General features: G+C 39.3%; 2 protein-coding genes and 2 pseudogenes across 2 annotated transcripts; all 4 read left to right on the forward strand.

Moving 5' to 3' along the window:
- The first annotated feature begins 923 nt into the window (after positions 1–923).
- Positions 924–26365, forward strand: LOC136278298 (putative nuclease HARBI1; annotated as a pseudogene).
- On the forward strand, positions 9358–10681 carry LOC131772792 (uncharacterized; the record flags this gene model as incomplete). Its single annotated transcript, XM_059088750.2, has 3 exons — positions 9358–9591; positions 9705–10085; positions 10235–10681. Coding segments are annotated over exons 1-3 (1062 nt in total), but the record flags the coding sequence as incomplete, so codon positions are not given.
- On the forward strand, positions 10706–11737 carry LOC131772793 (uncharacterized; annotated as a pseudogene).
- LOC131782105 (uncharacterized) lies at positions 16229–19173 on the forward strand. Its single transcript, XM_059098818.2, has 2 exons — positions 16229–16813; positions 17488–19173. Exons 1-2 carry the CDS (start codon positions 16361–16363, stop codon positions 19087–19089), a joined length of 2055 nt encoding a protein of 684 aa, XP_058954801.2. The 5' UTR covers positions 16229–16360; the 3' UTR covers positions 19090–19173.
- Positions 26366–27460: the final 1095 nt, after the last annotated feature.

Here is a 27460-nt window from a genome sequence, read left to right on the forward strand (position 1 = left end):
TGCTTATACAAGCTTGTAGCCAAGTCATGTCTGTTCAGTCGATATGTTTGTGTACCTTTTTGTCTCATTGTCGGTGTAGAGTGAAAGAACCAAAAGCCAAAGTGGGATGGTGACCACTCTACTTTGCTTTGGGATGAGCCTGAAGATTGGGACAGGGAGGTGGACGGGGATGGGGAAAACAATTCTTGTGTACGCAAAGGTGGTGAAATAGATGTGGGCGAGAATGAGGTACATGAATCGTTAGTGGATGGGGTGTATGATGTCAATGGTGTGTTTGTTTGGAAATCCTTTTCCCCAAAACTTCAAAGAGGTGATTGACCAAATCTCATTGCTGAACACTGGTACTCTTCTGTCTGCTTCTCCAGTGAAAATCTGTTTTATACCTTTACACCCAATTTGTTGATGGAAATTTTTGTTTGTTGATCTTGAGGGCAGTTACAGAGTGTTGATCACCAAGTAAAATAAACTTTTTGTCAAAGTGATTTTCTTTGTTGATTTAAGAGTTACTACAATGTTGAAAGTGGCATGTTGATGGTGTTGATGTTGAGAGAAAAAGGTTGAGTTTGGTATCAATTTGTTGACTTTGACACATATACATTCTTGCATTTTGCTACAAAATGGCGACCATAGTAATATGCTATCAATCAAATAGGTTGTGAGAAGAAAAAGGAACAACCAACAAGTTTAAAAGGTTTTTATTAATCAAATTCTAATCACATGGCCCTGGTTGTCCAAGAGCTGATTAGCACTAGCCCACAATTAAATCGCCCTAACTCAAGATTAAAATTTAACACAAGATTAGTTTCTGTTCCTCAAAGCGTGATAAGCACTATCCCAGGGTTAAAATAAAGGTTAACTTTAACACACCTAGCGAGGTGAATTAACTCACTAATCAAGGGAAACCTTTCTCCAAACAAAACAAAATGGCCCCACAAAGGAAAGAAAGGACATTAAGGATACCAGATGACTTTTCCCTGTCAAATTTTCTTGATGAAGAATTTAGAAGTCAATATCATTTTGGTGGAAAGTCCATAGAATTTTTATATGAGCTCCTTCGCAATGATCTCAAAAGAAATACATCTCGAGACCATGCCTTCTTGACAAGATATGCTGCCTGTTTTAGGAAAGATTTCTTTTTAGTTTTTTGCTTAGTCATTAGTACTACCGTACTAATGGTGTTCACCAGTACTATCAGTACGTATGATAACTGAGTCATTAGCATACCAACGTACTAGCGTACTAACTACACTTCTCGAACAAGCATGAATGACTTGCGTACCAACGTACTAGGATTCGATTAAAGGAATGCATGTGTCTTGTGTACCAACGTACTAGCGCACTAACATCACCTCACGAATTATCACAAATGACTAGCATACTAACGTACTAGCATTCTATTAAAGGACTGGAACCTAGCAGACTTGCGTAAGGCAGTCCGGTACTAAGTTGACCATTTTTTGTTATTGAATGTGGTATTGCGGTGAAGAACAACTACCAATGCAGTGTGGCTCGAACCAACGGTTTTCAGTGAAATAAACCATTTCCAAGTTGTAGTCTATTCTCTAACCCTTTTAAAAACTAGATTTTGATAAAACCATGGTAAATTGTCCAACAAAATAAGCAATAAATCGGAGTTAATCTTAATAGTATTGGGTAATATTTTACTTGAACCCTGGACCTCCATCACACGCACTGTCAGCCAGCCAAAGACAGGCGTGTGGTAAAGATGAGTGAAACCAAAATATTTAAATGCAGAGACTTATATCGCAATGTCGGTGCTTTGGTAATATTTTTGAGTGATACGGAGTTAGTTCTATTTTGTTTGCAGTTTTGCGGTATTCAGAACCCCCCATGGCCTCTCTGATAATAATCTTGTTTACTTGTTGCCAATTATAAAAATACTCTTCTAATCCAGAGCCTTCTCATTCCCATTTTGAGGTGGTAAATATCTCAAGTACCAACTTTTTTTTGAAAAGAAAACGATGCGCAATTGTGCTTTTAAATTACTATTGACGATTTCTGCAAAACATTAATATTTGATTCTTTTTATCCTTTATGGCCTTTATGTTGTTTTGAACGGAGAAATACTCCAGAGTTCAAGAAAGTGTTCACTACTGTGCCGACTATCTTTGAATTATTTTTGTCACCATAGCTTTCATAGTTATCATGGACTTTGAGCCTGAACTACGTTACTGTTTTTACTGTATTTCCGTTCTAATATAGTTTATTGCTGTTGTGTTTGAACTTGGCATTTTCAGTGTGATTGATGAATTTCTAGCTAAAACCCTAATATTACTAGTTGCACATTCAAAAATTTTGACACAAATTTCCCTCCAATTATAAGCCCAGTCAATTTTGAAATGCAAATGTCCCTCCTATAATGAGCCCCTTAAAAAAAAATAAACCCCTCTAAAAGGCCCTTTTAAAAATATAAGCCTGGGGCTTATTTTCGGAATTTTACGATATTTTAACCACTTGAGCCAATTCAGCTAGTTTCTTTGTTTTGTTGGTTTGATTTATTTCAGGTAGTATGACCTTATTATTAAACACGAACCATTTCAGTTCGTTTGACCAATAAGCTAGTTTATGCATTTTGAGCGATTTCAACTAGTTTGACCATTGTAAGCCGTTGAACCAGTTCAGCTTATTTGACCATTTTGACCAGTTTAACCCATTGAGCTAGTTCCTGTGTTTCGTTTTTGTATCCTCTAAGTATGCATTTGCAGTACTCATTTCGACCAGGAATTTTAAAATCCGAAGTGATATCTTACAATGAAGCACTGTACAACTTTAGTAGAAGCTATTGGGTGTCACTGAATATTGTTTAGATTTTTTCTATATTTTTAAAAGAACCTAAAAATTGGCATGAGTTATGTTGGAATACTTTACCTCGTTTCTGCTTTACTGCTAAGAGCTATCACATGATTGTCAAAAGAACCAAAATATTAGAATTTTTTAGTTTGCAGGTATTTATAATGAAAAGCATGGCTAATAAAACACGCGTTCACATGAATAGTGCAATCGCAAAGTTAGCTGCCTAAAGAATTGGAGAGCAACATCCTCAAACGGTACAATTCATGAAACAACAGATACTAGTAACTGGACCATGATTCGACTCATTCCTATCATTTGCTCGCTTAAGCTTAGAAAAAGAAGACATAATCACTATGATACGCGTAAACAAGTGTCTTGTTGAAGTTTTCTACTTTTTATTGATTATGGAACCCATTGAAGTGAATGGAGAGAATGCTGAGGCAACTACCTGGTATGAGAGAAGCTAATTACTCAGAATTTGAACAATTTCGGGTCCTGGACAGTTCAGCAAAATTATCGTTTCGCAACTTCTAATTTACCACACAGAATAAGAATGAGATCACATCATCTTCTCCGAAACACTGCACTCCCATACCCATTTCCCCCCAAAAGTAACGTCCACTCCTACTAATTTAGAATAGTTATTTTCCGTCAACAAGTATCTCTTTCTGTTTGAAAACGTATCTTTTTGGGAAAAGGGATCAGCCTCGAACCATGTTAAAATTATCCGCTTTATCTTCCTCTGAAATCAATATTTCATAAAAACGTTTAGTTATAATTCAGAACCTCAGGGGTCTTTTCTGGATGACTTTTAAGTCATGTAACGATTCGGTTTTTCGAGGTCAGCATTAAAAAAAAAGCTATTTCGACGAAGTCTTATTTATCAGATAACTAGCTTGAATATGTTACCTTGAACGAGATAAAATCGAGATGTTTTATACACTAATCGTTTTTATCCCAAGAGAGGGGTAATAAAGTGTGGTGTCAGCCTCGAACATTTTCTGTTTCATTCGTTCCGGAGAGTACGGAGAAACTTCGATTAGGACAGTTACCACTCACACTCACTACGGTATGTTCATTTGTTTAGCACGTGAGTACTTTAGTGCTCGGTACGGACAACTCATCATGGCGTGTTCTTCATTTGTCTAGTGCCTTAGTACGTTAGTACTCGGTACAGACACTCACCTCGGCATGTTTACTTCTTAGTACGTTAGTACCTTAGTACTCAGTACGGACCACTCATCATGGCTTGTTTATTTCTTAGTACATTAGTACTGTAGTACTCGGTACGGACGACTCATCACGGCATGTTTATTTGCTTAGTACGTTAGTACTGTAGTGCTCGGTACGGACAACTCATCACGGCATGTTTATTTGCTTAGTGCCTTAGTGTTTACTTGTTTAGTGCCTTAGTGCATTAGTACCTTAGTACTCGGTACAGACACTCGCCACAGCATGTTTATTTGCTTAGTACTTTAGTACTGTAGTACTCGATACGGACAACTCATCATGGCTTGTTTATTTGCTTAGTACGTTAGTACCGTAGTACTCGGTACGGACAACTCATCACGGCGTGTTCTACATTTTTTCAGTGCCTTACTATGTTAGTACCTTAGTACTTGGTAGAGACACCTTATTACGGCTTGTTCTTCATTTGCTTAGTGCCTTAGTACGTTACTACCTTAGTACTCGGAACAGACACTCACCACGGCATGTTTATTTGCTTAGTACGTTACACAGGAAAAAACATCTGATTCCCAAATTGGGAATTTCTAAGAAATTCCCAAAGTTAAATCCCAATAACGGGTATTACATGGGAATTTGCATGAAATTCCCAAAGTAAAAACTCAGCATTGGGTATTACGTGGGAAAGTATACACCAAGATTGGGAATTAGTTAGGATTTTGTTACAGGAAAAAGTACAAATTCCCAAAATTGGGAATAATAAAGAAACTCCCGATGTAAAACCCAATATTGGTTATTACATGAAAAGCAGTGTACCAATCTTGGGAATTTAGTGGGACTTTTAAGACTATTTCCCAAACTGAAACCCCAATCCTGGGTATTACACAAGAATTTCAATAAATTTCCCATTGTTAAAACCCAACATTGGGAATAGTGTTGCAGACTTTGGTAAATTGGTGGAAACTTCTGCCCAAAAGATCAATTTCAAATTGGGAACTTTGCAAAAGGTAAAAAAGGAAGAGTTTATATCAAAATTCCAAAACTGGCAATTTCTCAAACTTGTAAAAAAGCAACTTTGCCAAAATGATATTGTTTTGGAAAAAATATGGGTGAAGCATTAGGCTTCGAGACAACTTCCCCAAATGTTGTTATAGGTTGTTGGACTGCTTCTATTTTATTACACTTTACTCCAACAATAAAAAGCAATAGTGGAGAAGGGGACATCCAAAGCGCCTGAGCACCATACTAGGGATACTCCCAGTGATTTCAGTATCATTCAATGTTAAAATGCACAATTTCTATACTTTCCTCTAAGAGATTTATGTCCAACAGCTGGGAATTTCATCAGTACGTGTACAGAAATGCATGGCAATTACAATGTGTTTGCATGTTTGGAACTTGACTTGACTTGACTTGACTATGACATAAAAATCAAGAGAGTTCCAAATGATAACATTGTTTGAAATTTAAAACCCTGAAAAATGATATGTTGACTTTGAATTATTGAAGAATGTCTTGGGCATATCAAAATCATGGTCAAGTCATTTGCCAATACATTTTTTGCTGTGTAAACTGTAAAACGTATGTAACCAGATCTGCATTCTTATCATCAGTTATTAAAAGTTAATACCTGTACCAAGATGATGACTGATTGCCTGAACATGAATCCTTTCAAGGAAACAGCAGCAATGTCCCTTAGAGTTCTTTAAACATTCGTCCATTACTCTGCCAATTTCCTGCAGATCTGCCAAGTATACTTTTGAAGTGTACTTGCTGAGGGCGTGTACCTTCACGAACCCAGAAACCTGATTGCCTACCCCAACGAGGATGGGGTATATAAAACTGCACCTGGACAGTTTGAGTCCTTTCCTGAACTGCTAACACCACTGCTCTCCATGGGTCTGGGTCATCACCCTTTATGAGTAACATATCACCCACTTCAGGATAACAGGGAACAGTAACACTGGAGAGTGGAAAGCACTGTCTCTGAAAGTCGATACAAATGTAAATGCTTGGCTCATTAAGATTTTCTGGATCTGGAAAAAGCATAACCCGCTGGATTTTAGAAGAATGGACAATCTTTTCAGTACTTGATGGCCTTGCTAAGGCTCCCTTGCTCCATTGGTGGAGTTGCTTTTCAGAGCTATAGATCACTGCCTGGAAGCAATCTCCAACAACAAATAAATGATATTCGTGGCTTACGTTTGTCCTTAGCAGCTGAGTAATAGTTAAAACACATTCATCGCCATCTTCAGCAGAAACAATTATGTTTTCACCTACTCTATAAAGCATTCCTTTGTTGCCATTAACACTGGTGAAATAGATACTACGACATTCTTGCGCCACATCACTAAGGCTTTCACCTGTTATACCTTGATCCTGGCCAAATTGAGCAAGGATGGAATTCCTTTGCACTTCTTCAAACAAATGAACAGGTTTTGATGCTCCAACTAGTATACCGTTAATTTTGGCCAGGTGATTTGCTTCATCACTGAAATGCTGTTTGGCATTTTCCAATTCAGCTAGAGATCCATAGTGTGCCTCCTTTGGATAAGAAACAGTTTCTGCAGAAGAGTTTCCTTGCGCTTTCAAGGAAGAACGCACCTTAAGAACTTCTCTGTGCAACTCTGCCCTCGCAAAAGTTATTTCAATATTTTTGAAGTTGGTTGATATTGCAATATAGCGACCAACTGCACGCTCAAAGTTGTAGCACCAAAAGTTATCTGGAGGACCAAAGTTTATCACATCCTCTTTAATGTGTGTCAGGTTATGATTGACAGCATGACAGTAAGTTAATCCCTGGCTTTCTTCAAGTAGAATATTATATCTTAAAACGGTTTCGTGAAAAATTGCTGTGGAGTCAATGGTCCACCCATTTCTTCCCTGACAATACAGATACTCAACAATTCTTGCTAAACATTCCCAGGTTTCAAAATGTTCTTCCGAAACAAGGCCTCCCAAAACTACTTCCGAGATGGGGAATGCAAACTTTTGAAAGTCTTCAGCTCTCCAGTACCCTATTCTTGAAAGCCTGCTCGGATATCGAGAAGAAAGAAATTCTGCAGTCCAGGGCACTTTAAATAGTCTTTCTTGAAGTACTTTCTGATCCAAAAGTTGATTAGATAGAAGGAAATTAAGGTTATTTCTTACAACTCCAAGAGCAACCGTGTGCATAACATCAAAAACACAGTGTTTGCGGTAATCAAAACCATATAATGCATGGAGACGATGAAGCACAGACAAACCAGTAAATCCTGATTCTTTTGCCATTTCCTGAGCCACAGTTCTTCTTTCTTCCTGTTCAATTAATTGCAATGTTTCAAGTTCAACATGAATGTTTCTTTTTGGCCATGGATACCTTGTCGATTTTCGGTAATTTCCATAGTAATAGTGATTACTACCAGGGTCCAAGATACTTCCACATTTGCAGCGTCGAGGGTTTTTTCCATAGAAAATTCCCTTACAAACCCCACAAATAGCAACATGGTCCCCAGTAACACACAAAATAAGATGCCTTAATTTTGCAGGCCCAGAAGGGAAGTTAGGCAATGTAAAGCTATAATTATCAACTGCGATGCCATTGATAAATCCAACTTCAATTTCATCAAGAAGAGGTGGCAAAAATGGATCCAGAGATATCGGCCTTCTTTCTGGCAGCAAATACGCAGGCGCAAAACTGACAACAAATATCTCAGATTGTTTTTGTCTGTCTTCCTTGGACATATTAGCTATCTGAACTTCAATAGCTCCAGAGCCATGATTGTATTTACCATCAAATGGCTGAAATCCATCCCAATGAAGAATGTACGCTAAGTTTCTTGGATCTCCAGTTGCTTTCTGGATAACATGGGGGAAACTGACTGCACAGGATAAACAGGTTACCAGCTTTTGTCCATCATTTCCATCAGGAGAAGAATTGATATCTTGGACTGAGACAACCCCACCACAATTATCACATTTGGCAGGTAATTGCCACTCTTCCTCAGGATTCCAAAACCACTGAAGCTCTGAGAAACGTCTTCCATCCCATATCTCACTTTTGCATGTGAAACCCCAACCATCTTGATTTTCTTGTCCAAGCCAATGATCCTTTTCAAACCAGTGTGACAGCACCTTTTTGCAAAACATAGGATCACTTGCCCAGAGGTTAATCTTAGGACCTAAGCTAAGATAGTAGTAACGAATAGTTCCCTTTTTGTTACAGTGAGGACATAAATCATCTTTTGATGACATTAAACCAAAGTGACATCTGTGGCTCTCATCAAGGCAAATTATGTACTTTTTAGCATCCCTGTAGCCGAAAGAATGCAAAAGTACCTCTGCATCTTTCCAACATTTTGGCCACAAATGTTAATACTGCTCACTAAATCCCATCATGAATAGTTTCTTTCCCCAGTCCAAGATATGATCAAATCCAATGTTTGACAATTTTACTTCAAGCTGCAATTGTAGAGCATCAAGAGTTACATCTATTATTTGCTCAGTTATTGTTCTGGTTGGGTCTATATCACCTGCATGAACGTGTAATTCATTCGATTCGTTTTCTTCAGGAGTACCAGAATCAAGACTATCCACGAATATGTCTGAGTAATCAAACATCTCTTGATCTTGGTCTACAGCTTGTAGAACTTCACTAGATCATGACTCCTCAAGGCCTTCTATTTCCTCTTTGTGCAAGCCTAAATTTCCAGTTACCCTTGAACTATGTTCACGCTTACGATGTCTGAATGCGGTCGCTCTTGAGACAGTATCCGGTCACTTCGTTTCATGACCACTTCGTTCCAAACCACTTCGTTCCATCCTTTGGTCACTTCGTTCCAAGTGTAAACTAAGCGTATAAACTTCTAATCTTACAAAACTAGTAAACGGTATACGCCATCTGTTGTGACGGCCATTTTGAAACTTGTGAAGTACCTGCCGTGTGCGTGGAATCTGGGACTACCGGAAACAACTATACGTATACACGTTGATCATAGCAACCAGACCAAAGTAAACCTTGATTTCATTATTTCAACATCGCTTTACTTTTTTATCAGACTTGAGTAAAGATGAACCTGCTTGTTATCACTAAGTTAACCTTTCTTTACAGTATTTATTAGTTTAAATGCTTTGATGCTTTTGGTCATTAAATGTGCGATAACGGAAACAATAGGCAACAACGTTAATTAGTTTTATTGTTTAGTGTGCTTTGTGCGCGCGTGCCTAAAGGTGAGACTGATTATTGGATCCTATACAACTTCATAAAAGGTCGATTAAAAGCCTTTACGCAGTCAAATCAACTTTCAGCTACCTTCCCAATCATCAGTTAGTCATCATTCGTAATCGTTGAAAAACAGTTTTTTTAAAAACTACTACACAATGGATTCCTGTATTGTCTGCGATAACCTTGTTTGTCCTCGTCAACAAGCCCTCCTTTGTGAGGGATGTGAGCGTTGGCAGCACCGTACCTGTCAAACGGGCATCTCCCAGCTTGATTATCGTGGGGCAGTCCGTTCCGGGCAATCAATCAATTGGCACTGTGTGGAGTGCGAGAACCCCATCCTGAACAGTACTCCCCTACTGTTTACCGATGATGAACTAGAACAGTCCATGGTACATTAATGTAATCTCTTGTTAGTATTTTACCCTATTACCCCTCCAAATATTTTCCCTCTCCTGTTACACTCAGTCGATCTAATTGTTACATATTTTTATCTCTTTTTCAGTCCGAGTTACCAGCCAGTCCTGACGCTGACTTTGAGCCTCCATCTCCAGCCAATCGGTCCGACTTACCATTCAGTCCTGACACTGAGTTCGAATCCCCATCTCCATCCAATCTGTCTGACTTACCATTCAGTCCTGACCCTGACTTCGAGCCCCCGTCTCCAGCCAATCAGTCCGACTTACCTGTGGATGATGAGTCATCCTTAGCTGAATCGCCGACCGCGAGGCAAAACCTCTCCAACCCCTTGGACATCAGTTTCCAGGTCATTAACGACTGTACCAACAAAGGACGTCCCAAGCTGATAGACAGCAGAAGCTTTAGCTATGGCATCAAACGTCGTAGAGCCAATGCAACCGACTGGGTGTGCACCATAAGACTTAAGGTAAATATAGCTAATTGACTTTTGATTTTTACTCGCCAGTTTAAAGTAAGATCTTTAAATTAAAGATGGGACAAAAGGTATCAACAGAGGTTTTGAAAAAAAAAAAATGCAGATTTTAAGCTTGTTAAAAATGTTTTCTTTTTTACTAGGTCAACCCATGTAGAGTCAACGTCATAGAACGTGGTAACGGTGTATACGAGCTCGGATCCAACGCACACAACCATCCAGCTGACGTCGGAGCAGCGTCAGCCGCAAAGATCACTTCCAAAGTCAAGGCCAGAGCAGTCGCAGATGTCTTCAAACCAGCGTCCGCCATCGTCGAAGACGTCCTGTTAGAAGACCTTGATGACATCCCGTGCCCCAGTTTGCCCAGGCCAGAAAACATTGGAAGGGCAGCTAACCGTCACCGTCAGAGACTGAGACCCAAAGACCCACAGGACTTAGAGTTTGAACTAGCAACTGACCGTATCCCATCAGAGCTCCTGCGCGCTGACCTGAGAGTCTGGAGTTGGAGACACCTGGTTTTTGCCGCTGATCAGCAGCTCGAGTTCCTTGCCCGTGCCAAGTCTTGGTACATCAACACCACATTCAAGCTGTGCCACGGACCTTTCAGTCAGCTTATGACGGTGAATGCCTTCATCAGAAAGGATGACCACGTGAAACAAGTCCCGCTCCTGTTCATGTTGATGTCCGGACGCAAAAAGTCAGACTACTGCAAGGTCTTTGAGGAACTAATTGAAATCCTGCCATCAGTCCCAAAAGTGCAGCAGATCACACAGGACTTCGAAAAAGCAACCTGGGCGGCCCTGAGAAAAGTTCTCCCACACGCCAATCTCCATGGGTGTGTGTTTCACTGGACGCAAGCCCTCTGGAGAAAGGTAAGATAAATTTGATTCAATATTCATGTGCTCAATTGTATCGTTTGATAGTTGAATGAACTATAGTACGATAGAAATTGAGAGCAAATAATTTGATTGTTTAAGTATAAATCTAACGGACGTTCAAAACTTAAAAACACGTTCTAGAATCGAATGAAAAGATAGTGAGTAGTGCTGCCAATCAGAGTACAACAGAATGCGATTAGATTTATATTTTTTATACGAATAAGTTTCTATATATTATTTACTAGGTGCAGGACCTCGGTCTCCAAACCGCTTACCGCCACAACCGGGGGACGTACAGCTTCGTCAGAAAAATGATGGCTCTGCCGTTCTTACCAGAACGAGAAATACGTCCAATGTTCGAAGCACTATGCAACGAGGCGTCGGGAACACTTATCGACTTTGCTGAATACGTATCCAGCACTTGGATCAACGGCAGCACCTGGGCTCCAACAGACTGGACGTGCTACAAACAGGCCATCCGAACGAACAACGACGTGGAAGGTTGCACAATGGCCTAAATCGGCGAGCTTCTGGAAGAGCACAACTGCCCATGTACCTCCTAATCCAGCTTCTTTACAGGGAAGCGAAACTGACAGTGATCCAGATCCGCCTGGTATCAGAGAGTAGCTGCGACAAATCCAGCGACGAAAGTATAGGGAGCTACAGCAGAGAATATTTGAGCTATGGGACCAGTACAAGGCCGGGGAAAGGTCAGCCAGACGACTACTGAAGGCCTGCTCTTATCTTAATGGACCAGTAGAGTTGTAAAAATAAGTTAATTAAGTATACCAAACAAAAAAAAAACGGCTCTTTTAGGAGCCACTATATAAATGAAAGCAATGACCAACAGGAGAAACCTAGGTAAAGTAGATAATTAATAACAATTACTTACATAAACAATGAAAATGCGAACGCGCGAAAGACTGAGTTCTATAACAATGGTGGAACGAAGTGACCAAAGGATGGAACAAAGTGGTTTGGAACGAAGTGGTCATGGAACGAAGTGGCCGTAATTCCTTGACTGGGAATCCTCGCAGATACAAATACAAATTTCCCAGGTTGTATCCAAGCAAAACGCCATAATTTGTCAAATCTCGAGTTTTCCTTGATTGCCTCTTAAGTTAAAAGAGGGTTTCCCTTGCCTTTCGAATGATGCATGAGGAACATTTCGAATTATGCACAGAACTTTTTCCTGTAACACTCGATCGTGCATGCTCATCCGCCATATTGAAATTGAGCCGACGGTGAAAATATCAGCGGAGATGTAAATTACCGAAAACGTGACTAAACGCCACCAATGAGAAACGTCCAAAGAACAGAGGCGGGGAAATTAGCCACTCAAGAGAGGTAATATATTACAAAAAACATTCTCCCGCGCTTTTAGCATTCAGTTAAAGGAAATGGTGGGCGAACACAGTGAGAGTCGTTCTCGTGCTTTTCTAACACCAAGACTTTCCTCTTCCGACGATTGTTTCTCATCCCAAATGGACAGCCCTGAAAGTGGAGACGCTGATGATGTATCAAGTGAAAACGACAGCCTACGAACATGTACACAGAAACAAAAAGTTAGACCGAAACAGCTTCCCTTTCCCGCCAGTTTGCTGGAAGGAAAAAGTGATGATGTTATTGTTTCAGATATAAATGTCTCTGGTAAGTTGTCGTTTAGTTTTCAATTTCGAAATTAATGCAAAATGATTCTCTTCTGTAATTCCCGATTGACAGTGGTGTTTTTTCAAAACTTCAGAGTGGACGTGCGAGGAAGTAAAGGGGTGGGTCATGAGCATCATCAACGATGAGAGCATTGCGAAGAGATTTGTGGAAGAGGAAATAACCGGAACTACTTTACTCTCCCAACGCATTCTAAACGACAACTCGATGGAAAGGCTTGGCCTTAACACGATTGGGAAGAAAGAAAAGTTTTCTTCATCAGTTCAGAAGCTAGGTTAGTAGAATTGAGCTTAAATATTTTAGATTAAGCTTACTGTGAGGCAGACATAGGGAGAAAAATGGTTTCTGTGAAACATTTATAATCCGTAAGCTTCTTTAGCCCCACTAGGCGAAAAATTTAGCATTTGATCACAAAGGATTAACTGGGAGAAATGCTTTCTTTTCAGTTTCCAATACATCTGTCAGTGAAGTTCTCGCGGGCTTCACGGTGTCACGTGGCTTTTCCCGCTCTGAAAGTGCAAATTCCAGAGTAATTTTAGAACGTTTTCTTTATTTTTCTCATGGCATGGGCTTCTACCAGTAACTGAATTCCATGCTTGTATTGTATATAGCTTGCATTGTCGATGTCCTCACATGGTTCTCTCCTTTCTCTTTTTTTTTTCTTTTTTCTTTTTTACTAGTCACTAAAAGAGGATCTGTAAATGCTTGTACTTCTGTGGCGGGTAAACAGCTGGATGGCAGACAAAAAGGAAAACTAACCCTTCCAGATATCAGATCTCTTGATCCTGCTACAAAGTCTATTTACCTAACAGTGTAAGCATGATGTAACTACAGTATCACTGTCATAGAAAATAAATGTTTTCAGTGAAATGTGAAGAAAAAATATTTTGCAAGGCCTTTAGTCTCCGACTGTGAGTATCATAACAACAGGCATTTGCTTAGTGTTGAGTCAAATCAGACCAATAGATATTCAATATCTGGTCATTTGCACATGGAAATCATGGTACTTGAAGCTTGTATGTGGTGGTATTTTTAAGACTATTTATCTTCTTGCTCTTTCTAGGGTATTTTGACACTGCTAAATATCATCCAATACTCCGTGCCTCAAGAATTAATACTGCTGCATTTATTACTGTTTATTACTGTTTATTACCCTAAGCTAACCCTAACCCTAACCCTAAGCTACATCCTACTAACTTCTTTTTTCTTTTTTATTCATTAGACGACCACGCATCCGTAAGGCCACAGAAAATGAGTTTCCTGGTAATAGTATCCCAACATTTAGAAGCAATCCAGAGGCAAGAAAACGACTAGACAAGTTAGTGAAGCAACTGGCCAATTCATGCTCAATTGAAGAAGTTAACTTTGGAGAAGGTACACTGTAGCTACATGTAGACAAGTTGTTTTCGCTTTTATAATGTTTCAAACTTCCATCATGTGTTTAATTGCAGAGGGTATCCGGTCACATATAATGTCAGTGCTCAATGAAAGAAGGAGGATGGTCACCCTCGGATACAATTATGAGGAAGTATGTTTAAACAAAGGACCCCTCTCCATATTAACTTATTTAGAAAAGAGGAAGCTACCCTTAACAGCATACATTTTTTTGTGTGTTTATGTGCAGAGTTGTTCTCTCACATGTACTATATGGAACACATCTATTTAGGATAAAAGGAAGTCAAGCGAGATACAAGTGAAGGTGAAGGAAGCCCACCGTGCTCACAGATGAAAAGGCACAAAAGTGATCACAAGTCAGATAATCAGAGTGACACTGAAGATTTCAGGTCAAGCAATGCTGACGATAACTCTGAAGAAGGATCAGGCACAAATGGTAATGGTCAATTATAAATTTAAAGGGTAATGTGTAATTCCATAAAATATTCATACCTCCCCCACAAAAGGGATTCTTTTACAAGAACCCCCACCCCTCTGGAAAGTCCAATTAAACTTGATACATTTCTTTAAATTTTTTGGACTTTGAGAACCCCACCCCACCCCCCCACCCCTCCCAGGAATTTGCAATCCCTTCTGTAGGGGGGAGTATGAAGATTTTCTGGAACTACACAATGACATAATTTTTGTTTTATTTCTTTTGATAAGTTTAATTTTTCTATAGCGAGAGATTAAGTTCCGGTTGTTTCTTGCATTGTTGTTTTCAGTGGATCAGAGTTCGTGCAATAAACTCTCAGTTAAAAGTGCTGAAGTCATCACAATGGCAGTATTTAAAGAAACAAAAATGAAAGATGTAAAACTACACACGCAGATCCTACCAGCTTGCTGATATCTTAAAGTTGCTTGGGTCAGAGGGAAATCTAAGCCATCAGTAACAAAGCTTCTTGCTCAAGCATTTATTGACAAGGAATATGTAGTTGTCAATGAGTAAGAAAATTGCAACTTGGCCAATTTGACATTCAGCTATGTAACCGTGTCTTCTGATAAGGACATTGTATCAGATATAAAAGAGTGGCTGAAATAGGACTTTTCTTTTTAGTTCTTATTTGGACTACCAAGGAACAGTTAAGCCAAGGAAAACTAGGAGGAAGAAGAGGAAGTAGTGCATGTACGATTATCTCTATATTTCTTGCTGAATTGGCATCAAAATCTTGTAAGCTGTTACTGCCACATCATGGAAGGCTTTGTAATAAGTGGCATTCTGCTGTAGCAGAAACGATTTCTGAAGGGAATAGTATATATGATAGATATGTTGATAAACCGGGCATACTTCTTGATGTTCATGATGTGGGGGAAATATATGAAACAAGCCTAGAGAAACATATGCACATTTCAGAAACGAAACCTGTTTGGTTATCGCCTTCAACTGATCCTTTTTCATGCACTTTGGGTTTTAATCTTACTCAGTTCTCCCTGTAAAGAGGGCAACATTTTGCTGTTTTTATTTGCCATAAAAAGTCAGTCTTAATTGTAAGTGATGGCACTGGTAAAGTCTTGGTTATAGATACCCATTTCCATGCTGATACAAACAGTGGAACATATTTTATTTATGGGAAAGTAGATGAGGTTGCATTGTATTTCACCAAAAATTACCCAGGGAAAACAGTTGGTACTCTAACAGAAGTTTCATTTGTAGTTCTTGTACACTGAAATTACTTGTGCATGCACCATTGATATACAGGGTTCGCACGCGCCTTGAAAGTCCTTGAAAGTCCTTGAATCTCAAAATAAAAATTCAAGGCCTTGAAAGTCCTTGATAATTGTAGTCAGTGCTGGAAAGTCCTTGAAATTTGTAGCTAATTTAATCCAACTTAGATTCTAGAGTGCCTTATCTGAAAATATATGCAACTGGCACAAACGTAGCAACACATAATAGTAAGATACAAATAACAAACGATCGTAACGCCACTCCGCATGTCGATCAATCGCCCATATCCATTTGTCCTGTTCTTGGTTCTATTAATCACTCTGATTGGTTGAATGTCTCGAATGTCAAGGCAATGCATCGTGTGTATGAAGGATGTTGACATTTCGAGCATGGGAGAGTCAGCGCTCACAAGTCACTTGAAAGGAAAAAAACATCAAACACTGACATCCCAGAAAAGGTCATTAGCAAGCGTTCCAGATTTTTTTGGCGTTTCTTCTCAACAACCAGCAACTACAAGTGACGATGCCAAAGAAGTTTCAAAATCCGCTTCGTCTGAAAGTGGCGAACACAACACGCTCAACCCCACAAAGTCTAGTACTACGAGTTCATCTGGTTCATCGGTGATGGAAAGAATTGTCACTCGTGATGAGACTTTGAAAGCAGAAATTTTGTGGGCATTGAAGGTGATAATGTCTCATTACTCCTATAAATCATGCGAAGGTACGAGCAAATTGTTTCAAGCGATGTTTCCTGACAGTCGGATCGCGAGTCAGTTTACATGCGGAGAAAAGAAATGTGCATACTTGATCTGTTTTGGGCTCGCTCCACACTTCAAACAACTTTTGAAGGACGTTGTGAAAAAAGAAGAAGCTTATGTACTTATGTTTGACGAGAGCCTGAATAGCGTGTGCCAGTCAAAGCAAATGGATATTCACATTCGTTCATGGAATCATGACAAACACGAAGTTGAAAGTCGCTATTATACCTCAGTGTTTATGGGGCATGGAACAGCAGAGGACATGCTTTCTCATTTTCGTTCAGGCATAGAAGGAATTCCTCTCAAAAAAGTTTATCAGGTAGGATGCAACTCTCGTTATGTTTGGGTAATCCATGAAATTGTTTGCAAGATATGCTTCTTTGAAGTTGTATTATTTCTTACCCTCAATTATCGACATTTCGAAATAGGCAATAGCACAAACTTAGTCTTCACACAATTACCTAATTTCAATTATTCTTTGTCATATTGCCACTCTTTTGAAAGACCTATGTCTTGCCATTATTAAAAAGGTGTGATCAAATTGGAATCAATTATATTGTTTTCATGACTGGCATTTAATTTCATCGTTCGCCGGCGAACGATAATTACAAGAAGTTGCGTTAAATTTTTTTTAACATGAAAATCTTTCAATGTCTGTTATTATTTTGCTGTAGAAGGGCGAAAGATGCAAGATTACTTAATCTAATTTATTGCATGTAATATAAATTGTGCGTTCACAATCTAGCCAATGTTCCAAAAAGCGATAAAATTGTATTAAATAGAAATGAAACACCTTACTTGGTTTTCTGCCCTTTAAGGTCTAAATAAATCAACACTCTTTCATTGCAAATCTTCACAATTCCAATGCATCCATGACTAGTTCACTTCGTGTCTAGGTGGACAATGACACGAACTCTGGGACGTAATGCAAGTACTAAATTAAATAATCTGTTTCCCTTTCAATATTACAAGGAATGTTTTCTCTCATACTAGTTGTCAATGGATGGACCCAACGTTAATTGGAAATTTTACAGTATGCTGACTGATGAGGCAAAAAGGGAGCATAATAGTCACATGCTGAACATTGGCAGCTGTGGTTTACACATTCTTCATGGAGCATTCAAGGATGGTGCTGTGGCATCAGGATGGCAGTTAGACAGGTTGTTCTCCAGCCTTCACTGGCTTTTTCAGGACAGTCCGGCAAGGAGAGAGGACTACACCAAAGTAACAGGAAACTCACTGTTTGCTTTGAAGTTCTGCAAACATAGGTGGTTGGAGAATGTCTTGGTTGCAGAACGTACACAGAGTATGTGGGACAGTGTTGTCAAGTATGTTCAGAGTGCAAGGGCAGGAAAAGTTCCACAGCCACAGAATAAATCCTTTGAAACTGTACAAGAGTTTGTTGCAGATCCCTTTACGACTGCAAAAGTCGCTTTCTTCCTATCAGTAGCCAAGCAAGTGACACCGTTTTTGACACTCTATCAAACCGACAAGCCTATGCTTCCTTTCCTGGCTACAGACCTGTACAGCATGCTTGGGGGATTAATGAGAAGATTTATTAAGACCACTGTTATCAGTGAAGCCAAAACCCCATTGAAGCTTACAAAACTTGACCCTGCTGACTCCAGCATTCATGCCTCTCATTCCAAGATTGACCTGGGGTTTACAGCTGACAAGAAGATCAAGGAGTCGATTGCAAAGTCCACAGTTTCAGAGAAAAGAGTGCTTCAGTTTCAGATGGAATGCAAGGAGTTCCTTATGAAAGTAGTTTGCAAACTGATTGCCAAAGCACCAATTCAGTATTCCCTTGTAAGGAATATAAATTGCTTAGATCCAAGAAACATGATGAGTGACCATGATGTTTCCATCACAAAATTCAAGAGAGTTTTGACTACCCTTGAAAATGCCAAGAAAGTCCCGGAAGGTGAATGTGATTCCCTTTTGGAACTATTTAGACAATTCATTATGGAAGTCCCCTCTTCTTCTCCGTCGGAGTTCAAAGACTATGATCCTAACAATGATAGACTTGATTCCTTTCTGTATCTTCACATGGGACAGAAGCGATCCTACCAATCATTGTGGAAAGTAGTCTCAGAGCTACTGATATTATCACATGGCCAGGCCAGTGTCGAAAGAGGATTCTCAGTCAATAAGCAACTGGAAGTCGAGAACCTCCAAGAGCGCTCCTTCATTGCTCAAAGGCTGGTACAAGACCATGTACAATCTGTGGGAGGTGTCCTTGCTGTTTCAATCAACAAACCACTTCTTTTGTCAGCTGCAGGAGCTAGGCAGAAGTATTTATCATATCTTGATGAACAAAAGAGGAAGAAAACCTCTGAGGGTGTAGAACTGAAGCGAAAGGAGCTAGTCGATGAACTTGACGAACTTAAAAAGAAAAGAAGGCGTTTAGACAGTGATGTTGACAATCTTGTTAAATTGGCAGACGAGTTTGCACAGAAAGCAGAGGACACTGGGAAACTTGTGTGGATTACAAAGTCAAATAGTTTGAGGAGAACTGCAAAAGAAAAGGAGATAGCTCGCAAAGACCTTGAGTGCAAAATTGCGAATGTTGTGGATGAACTAAAAAAGGCATAGACTTTTAGCTCGACTTAAGCTCGGCACAATCGCTACTATGATAAGGTGAACATTCTTTTATTTTGCAGTTGGTGGAGTCCTTGAAAAATAAAAAATATGTCCTTGAAAAGTCCTTGAAAAGTCCTTGAATTTTTAGTCCAAAAAAGGGTACGAACCCTGGATATAGTTTTCACAGGTTATTGAGCTTAAAATAGAAAAACAGCTGTCTGGCATTTTCCCTTGTCTTTTTGTTTATGGAAGATGGAAAAAAATCACCCACCAGTTATATTTTGAAACACTGCCGAAGAATGAATCCATATTTGTGGCAATGAGAAAAGAAAAACAATCAAAGATCAGTTTAATTTGATGCTTCAGAGTTACTTTACTTGTCATAGCTCTGAAATTTTGTCTGCATTTTGGCTTAGTCATTGGCAGCCTACTATTTTGAGCCCAGCTGTTTGTTGTTTAAGTTGAATATTAACCCTACGTACATTAATGTACCACTGATTGATGGTGGTCCAGGAAAAGTACACTTTCAAATTAACATTGAGATAAACTTGAAGTTGATTCATTTTTAAGAGTAAGCTGCATTGCAGACCAGAAATCTTAACTGGCAGGTACGTTTGAGTATTTGCCTATAATGTTGTGTTAAAACATATTGCAATAATATTGCACATATTAATTAACCTTATATATATTCATTTTTGTGCATGCACTTGTACCAAAGTATAGTGATATGTAAGGAATGCATTGAGTTCATTTCTACATCTTGACAAAGTTGAATTATAACTGGCTTTAGTAATACACACCATGTTCAGCCAGCTCCAGATCTTTCAACATCTATCTTTGGATAACTGCTTTGTGTGGTATGGAGTCAGTTGGCAGGTCATTGATCCTTAAGCATGGCAGATTTCTCAAATGTTTCTGATAGCAAGTTTAGGACTCCACCATTGATCATGTATTCAGATTTATAATAAACTTCAAGACTATAGTTGTAAAATTTGTATTGTTTTATTGTCAACTGACTTCACATCACTGGCCTAGTTATACTTAGCATTTGAGAGCCCTCATGATGCTTTTTCAACACTAGTTGATGCAGAAGGCCAATTATATATATATAAGCTACTTATTATTGCATTGTTATAAAATATATTGTTTTATTGTAATACTTTTAATGGCAACATATCTGCTTTGTACTGCATTGTCCTAATAAAATGGAAAGTTGGAGTTACATTACTTCTTGGCTTACACAGAGAGGGTTTCATCCTTATCTTGTAGACAAATCAATATGTATTAAAAACCTTCCTCAAACATACTGGAATTCTTATATATATTAAATTAGCTTGTCTCAGCTATTATTAGCGATGTAATATGTGAGAAGTTTGATGCGAAATCTTTTGTTTAAGGAAGGTTTATCTTACAATTAAAAATTACTACTGTTGGTATAGCTTCAGTACCAAGGAAGGCCTATTTGATGAAAATCAGAGCTCCCAATGGTGGAAGAGCTGAAAATATTCAAAAATTGGGAATTCAATAATCCCAAACAATTGTAGATATTGGGACTAAGATATTCTTGAATTCCCATTTCAAGTTATGTTTGGGTTTTAATTGGTAATTTTCAAATAACCCAACATAAAACAATTTGAATTCCCAATTTGGAAAGTGGAAATTGCTATAAATTCCCTTTTTGTTTCCCATGAAAATCCCATTTTTGAAGGCGATTCCCAATTCTGGGATATTGTAGAATACCCAAAAGTGGGAATCTACAATACCCAACAAGATGGACATTGGGAACAGTCTCACATTTCCAATTTAGGCAATGTTTGGGTTTTTCTTGGGATTTTTTTAGAAACCCATTAATATCCCATTTAATTACCAATAAGGGAATATGCCATTTTTTCCTGTGTTAGCACCGTAGTACTCGGTACAGACACTCACCACGGATTGTTTAGTGTGCTAGTACGCTAGTACTGTAGTACTTGGTCCGGACAACTCATTACAGCTTGTTCTTCATTTGTTTAGTGCACATGTATGTTAGTACCTTGGTACTCGGTACAGACTCTCACATCGGCATGTTTAGTGCGCTAGTACGCTAGTACTGTAGTACTTGGTCTGGACAACTCATCATGGCTTGTTCTTCATTTGTTTAGTGTGCGTGTATGTTAGAACCGTAGTACTTGGTGCAGACTACTCATCTTATCAACTGATCTTCTTCTTAACTGATTATTTCATTAATGAATAATTCCTCAGCACTGATGTAGATGAAGAGATAAAAGAAATATAAAGTTTTCGGGCTTATAATGGGCAAATACACCCACTTCGAAAGAGGAGGATAAGTTTGCGTAATTCAAAGAACAATGGGAAGTACAATCTTGAATTTCAGATTGTAAGTGAAGAGAATAAGCCTGTTCTTGGAGCATCTGCTATTCAGGGTATGGAACTTATTACTGTTAACATGCAGAATATTCTGACAGTTGATGAATTTGCTAGTAGAGAGACACTGGGTTACACAGTTAGTCAAGTTGTTGCACAATTTAAAGATGTGTTTGAGGGTGAGGGTATGCTGATGGGCAAGCTGCACCTTCATGTGGACCAGTGTGTACCTGCAGTTCAACTTCCAGCTTGTAAGCCACTGAAGGAGAAGTATCAGGCAGAACTGGAGAGCCTGGTTGAGAAAGGTATCATTACGAGAGTCTCAGAGCCAACCGATTGGATATCATCCACAGTGGTGGTCATGAAGCCCAATGGAAAGATCCGTCTCTGTCTTGATCCAAGGCCTTTAAATAAAGTGCTGAAGAGGAACCATTATCCCATGCCAGTTATTGATGATCTGTTGCCTGACTTATGTAAGGCTCGAGTCTTTTCAGTGAAAAATGGCTTCTGGCATGTGCAGTTAGATGATGAAAGCAGCAAGTTGACAACTTTTGCAACACCGTGGGGGCAATTCCGTTGGCTGCAAATGCCTTTTGGCATAGCACCTGCACCAAAGGAGTTCCAGCGCAGACTTAATGAGGCACTTGAAGGACTTGATGGAGTCAGAACCATTGCAGATGACATTATTGTCTTTGGTGTTGGTGACACAGATGATGAAGCCATGGTAGACCATGATCGTAAATTGATGGCTTTGTTACAGCGTTGTCGACAGAGATACATCAAGCTGAACAAGGACAAGATGAAGTTCAAACTAGCCCAGCTGTCATATGTTGGCCATGTTATTTCGGCATGTTATTTAAGACCCAGCCAAAGTTGAGGCAATACTAAACATGCCACCACCTACTGACAAGCAAGGCCTTCGATGAATTATGGGGATGGTAAACTACTTGCAGAAATTTGCACCTGGGTTGTCAGAGCATACCACTCCTATCAGAATCTTGCTTAAAGATGATGCTGAATTTGTTTGGGAGGAAAGTGTCGAGGGTGAGTGCTTCAAGCCTGTTAAAGCAGTGATAGGTTCTGCACCTGTTTTAAAGTACTTTGACCCAAGTGTAGAGGCTGTATTGCAGTGTGATGCTTCTCAACATGGTCTGGGAGCTTGCCTGATGCAGAATGGGCAACCAGTTGCTTATGCTTCTCGTTCTCTAACAGAAACTGATTGCAATTATGTTCAGATGGAAAAGGAACTTTTGGCTATAGTTTTTGGCGTCGAGAAGTTTGAGTCTTATCTTTATGGCAGAAAGTTCAAGGTGGAGACTGACTATAAACCGTTGGACTTGATACTTAAGAAGAGTTTGTTGAGTGCTCCTAAGCATCTTCAGAGAATGATGCTGCATTTGCAGAACTTTGATTTTGAAGTGGAGTACAAGAAAGGCACTCTTCTCCATCTGGCCGACACCCTCAGTAGAGCGTACCTTCTGCATGGTCAGATCAAGTGTTCAAAGGAGGATGTCTTTCTTACAGTGAATGTTAGATCTCCTGTTGAGGAAGAAATTGAAGCTGTTGATGCGTTGAGTTTTGTATCAATCAGTCCTCAAGGCCTTGACAGAGTTCAGCGTGCAACCGAGGCAGATAGTGAAATGGTGCTCCTGAAAACCATCATTCAGACTGGGTGGCCAGACACTAAGGAAGAAGTTCCAGTCAGTATCCAGGGCTATTTCCATTTCAGAGATGAGCTGTCTGTTCAGGATGGTTTAGTGCTGAAGGGTGAAAGATTGGTAGTTACACAGAGTATGAGGGAGGAAATTAAGCAGAAACTGCACCAGAGTCATCTTGGTATTCAGGGTTGTTTGAGGAGAGGAAAAGAAGTGGTTTACTGGCCTGGAATGAACAAGGACATTGAGGATTTCATCTCATCTTGTTCTGTTTGCAAGAGTTACCAAACCGATCAACAGAAAGAGCCAATGATCAGTCATGAAATTCCGAGCAGACCGTGGGAGAAAGTTGGCTGTGATCTCTTTGACTTTGAGGATAAGCATTATTTAGTTTGTGTGGATTACTACTCAGATTACTTTGAGGTGGACAGGATCTTTGGAAAGAAAGGCAAGGAGGTTATTTCAAGGCTGAAGTCTCAGTTTGCTAGACATGGAATACCTGATCAGCTTATAAGTGACAATGGACCACCTTTCAGTTCAAGAGAGTTTCAGGAATTTGCACTAGCCTATGAGTTTGAGCACCTCACAAGCTCCCCTAGGTACCCTCAATCTAATGGCAAAGTTGAGAATGCTGTTAAACTGCTCAAAATATCATGAAGAAAGCCCGTCTTGCAGGAACAGATCCAAATTTGTCTTTATTGGATTATAGAAACACTCCGACTGAGGGGGTTGGAAGCTGTCCTGCTCAGAGATTGTTTGGTTGGAGAACCAAAACTTTGGTCCCAACTTCTTCAAGACTGCTTGTTCCTGGATTGGTACATGGTGTTTCCCACAAGCTAAAGGAGAGGAAAGCCAAACAGGCTTACTACGATGACAGAGGTGCCAAAGAGCTGAACAGATTGAAACCTGGAGATGTAGTGTGTGTGAAGCTGAGACCTAACTCAAAGGAGTGGACAAGGGCTGCTGTTGATAAGGAAGTTGACATTAGGTCATATCAGGTCCGTACAGAATATGGTCGTACCTACAGGAGGAACCGAAGACACCTCAGACAGACCAGAGAGCCGTTCCTAAGAGCACGATTTGTGGAGTCTTCAACCGACCTTGCACAGCAACAGCAACCAAAAGGAGTAGTCCCCAGTGGCAATGTTGCTGCTCCGGAAGTACCAACTAGAAAGCCTGCTTCCGAAGTACCACCAACCAGAAAGTCCGTTGCTGAGGTACCAACCAGTTCTTCTGTCATTCAGCCAGAGTCAACCAGTGTGTGAGCGACTAGATCCAGTGACATAGTCTCAGTCCCTGCTTCTGGAGTCTCTACCAGTGTGCCAGCAGTGACTGTTACCACCACTAGAAGTGGCAGAGTCGTTAAGAAACCAGTCAGATATGACTCTTGAACAGTGATAGGACTTAAGAACATTGAGTAGGACTTTGGACTGTCACTAGGACTTATTTTCTTTCTAGCTAGCATTTCGTATTTATTTATTTATTTTTTTGCCAAGGGGATGTGACGATATTTCGTTTGTTTTACATGAAGTATTCACCCCTGACATAAGAGTGTAACCCTGATGAAAGCGTGTTTTTAGTTGATTAAAAGTTGTGTTCACGTATCGAGTGTTTTCCACCGTTTTCGTTTATCTGTAATCCGTCGCCCAGCCTTCCAACAACGTTACAGATAAAAGAATAAAAAAGCAAAATAAATAGGTCTGATCAAATCAGCTTAATTCTTTTAGTACCTTAATCATCCGTACTAAACAAAAAAACTAAAAAATGATTCCTATTTCGGGCATGGTATACTCGACAACTGTGCAAATCCTTGTAGCGTTGCGCTTTTTCACCTCCAGAAGCTTTCTTCAAGTTATTGGAGATACTCTGAGCTACTCAAAGTCATCTGTGTCCCATATAATCAGCCAAGTTTCACTTGCCCTTACACAGAAACAAAGAAACTTCCTCAAGTGGCCATCGACCGAAGAGGAGATACTTCAAAACGAACACGGTATTTTTTACCAAGGGGGGGTTTCCTGGGGTGATTGGCTGTGTTGACGGCACTTGCATCAAGATTCAGCCACCACATGAAAACGAAAACGATGTTGTCAATCATAAAGGGTTCCATTCCATAAATGTGCAAGCAATTTGCAATCACAAAGGTAGGTAAAATACTCAAATATCACAATTAGTGTTCTATAAAAATTGCAAAATAACCTTTGACCGGGAGGGCTACTCTCCTTATAGAAGGTTTTAGATTAAGATTTCAAGAAACCCAGCTGCTATGGGGTCGCATTGTTGGGAGTTACTAGATTGCAGTTTCACATACTCAGGATACGGGAGTAAAAAAAAAATTTTTTTTGAGTAGGAATTAAGGGTATAAAAAGGAGAAGATCTGAGTCAAAATATTGCTTAACATTTAGGTTCACACATTCTGTTCCCAACTGACAACTTTTTTGAAAACAAAAATAAATGAAAATCATTGGGTTCAAATGTTATAGGTGGAGTTGGTTTACAAACACACATATGGAAAATTAACCAAAATTATCACACCACTATTTGTAAATATATTGCACAGCTAATGGCCAACAGAGATTTCAAAATGATGCAGTCTCCCAAATTTCAAAACACAGATTAAACAAATAATGAAAAGTTTTCTGAGTAAACTAAATATTTGTATCAGTTACCCCAGTTCATCATAGACACAATTATTGTCATTTCTCTTTGCAGTAAATTATTGTTATAAACCGAGATTAGATTTTCTACATCATAGGTAAGAAATGGTCACATAACTTATTTGCTGTTACATTTTAGGCATGTTCACCAACGTTGTAGCACGATGGCCAGGCAGCACCCATGACAGCTTCATATTTAGGGATTCAAGAATTAGCTAACAACTTAATATCCAACACCGGTCCCTGAAAGATGGTTTACTGTTGGGTGACAGTGGTTACCCTTGCAAGCCATACCTGATGACCCCTCACCCAAATCCAGTCACTGACAAGCAGCAAGAGTTCAACAGTGCCCACAAAAGAACAAGAGTGGCAATAGAACAAGCCTTTGGCTGGTGGAAGCGAAGGTTCCATCTGCTTCATTCTGAGATCAGAATGAAGCCAGAAAAAGTGTTCATCATCATTGGAGCATGTGCAATTTTACACAACATTGCAATTCTGAGAAAGGAACCTGTGGATGGCTATGCTGAGGCTGATGATCAACCTAATCTTGTTTGCTTCTGTGGTCCAGAGGATGACAACGTCATCCAAGACCACATCTGCAACACCTTTTTCTGACAATTTTTAATCTTTGTATTTCTGCCTTATGCAATCAGTTTTGCTTTTAATTTAACTTCCCATAAAATATAAAAATTCATATATGAATTTAAGGGGTTTCTGGTTGAAAAAACACATTAAAATAAGTTTGACTCAAGAATCTGTTTTATTATGTCAAAATACATTTTGAGAACAAAATACATTGTGTATGTTTTATAATAAATTATACAAGAACAACATTTGCCCAAAATATTTCTTTTAGAGGACTTCTTACACTATTCCTCATTTAAAATGAATCAGCATTGGCAACTACAAAATTTGCATTGAATGCAGTTGCAAAGGTTTGTTTGGCTTTGACCTGTTGTGCATGTCCTCAAGCACCTCAATAATCTCTTTGCTGGCAATACTCGGTGACTTTGGAGGCCAACCACCTCCAGTTATCTTGTTCTCCCTCTTGAATTCTGCAAATTCTTTCTTGGCAATGCTATAGAGATTTTTCCACTTGTTTTTACCTCCTTGACTCTTCACTTGGCTGTTCTGACCGCATTTACTGCTTGGGTTATTTCTTCCCATAGCATTTGTTTCTATTTGTTGGTCACAGCATTCACTAATTTGGATTGGATTAAGTCAAGATTTTTTTTGACATTATTGGTGATGACTTCAATCTCGTAAGCTGAAAAATTGTGCAGTCTTTTTCTTTCTTTCATTTGGCTTCCACTTCCAAGTGCACTCTCCCTTTCCACCATTTTTTCCCCTCCAATTTTTTTTTCGCGTATAGCCGCGTAGCTCTTAACAACCAGTTTGACTGGTTTAATCTCAGCTTAATCATGGGATAGTTAATAAAGGGATAAATCTGCTTTCAGGAACGTTATTTTAAACCTAGATTAGCTATCCTTGAGATAAGAAATTTAATCATTGATTAACCTCTGATCAAGGGATAATTTAATTGGCTTTTGAACAACGGGGCATGAACTCTTAGAATAGAAAGCAGTATAGAGGAAACGTATACTGATATTGGGGTGTAAAGGGTTAAAAAGGTTTCCTTGATTTCTTTTGTTTTCACATGAAATGATGTGAGGACATTAAGGCATACCCAGTGTTACATTATGCATTACC

This window comes from Pocillopora verrucosa, chromosome 14 (assembly GCF_036669915.1).
Source record: "Pocillopora verrucosa isolate sample1 chromosome 14, ASM3666991v2, whole genome shotgun sequence".
NCBI lineage: Eukaryota > Metazoa > Cnidaria > Anthozoa > Scleractinia > Pocilloporidae > Pocillopora > Pocillopora verrucosa.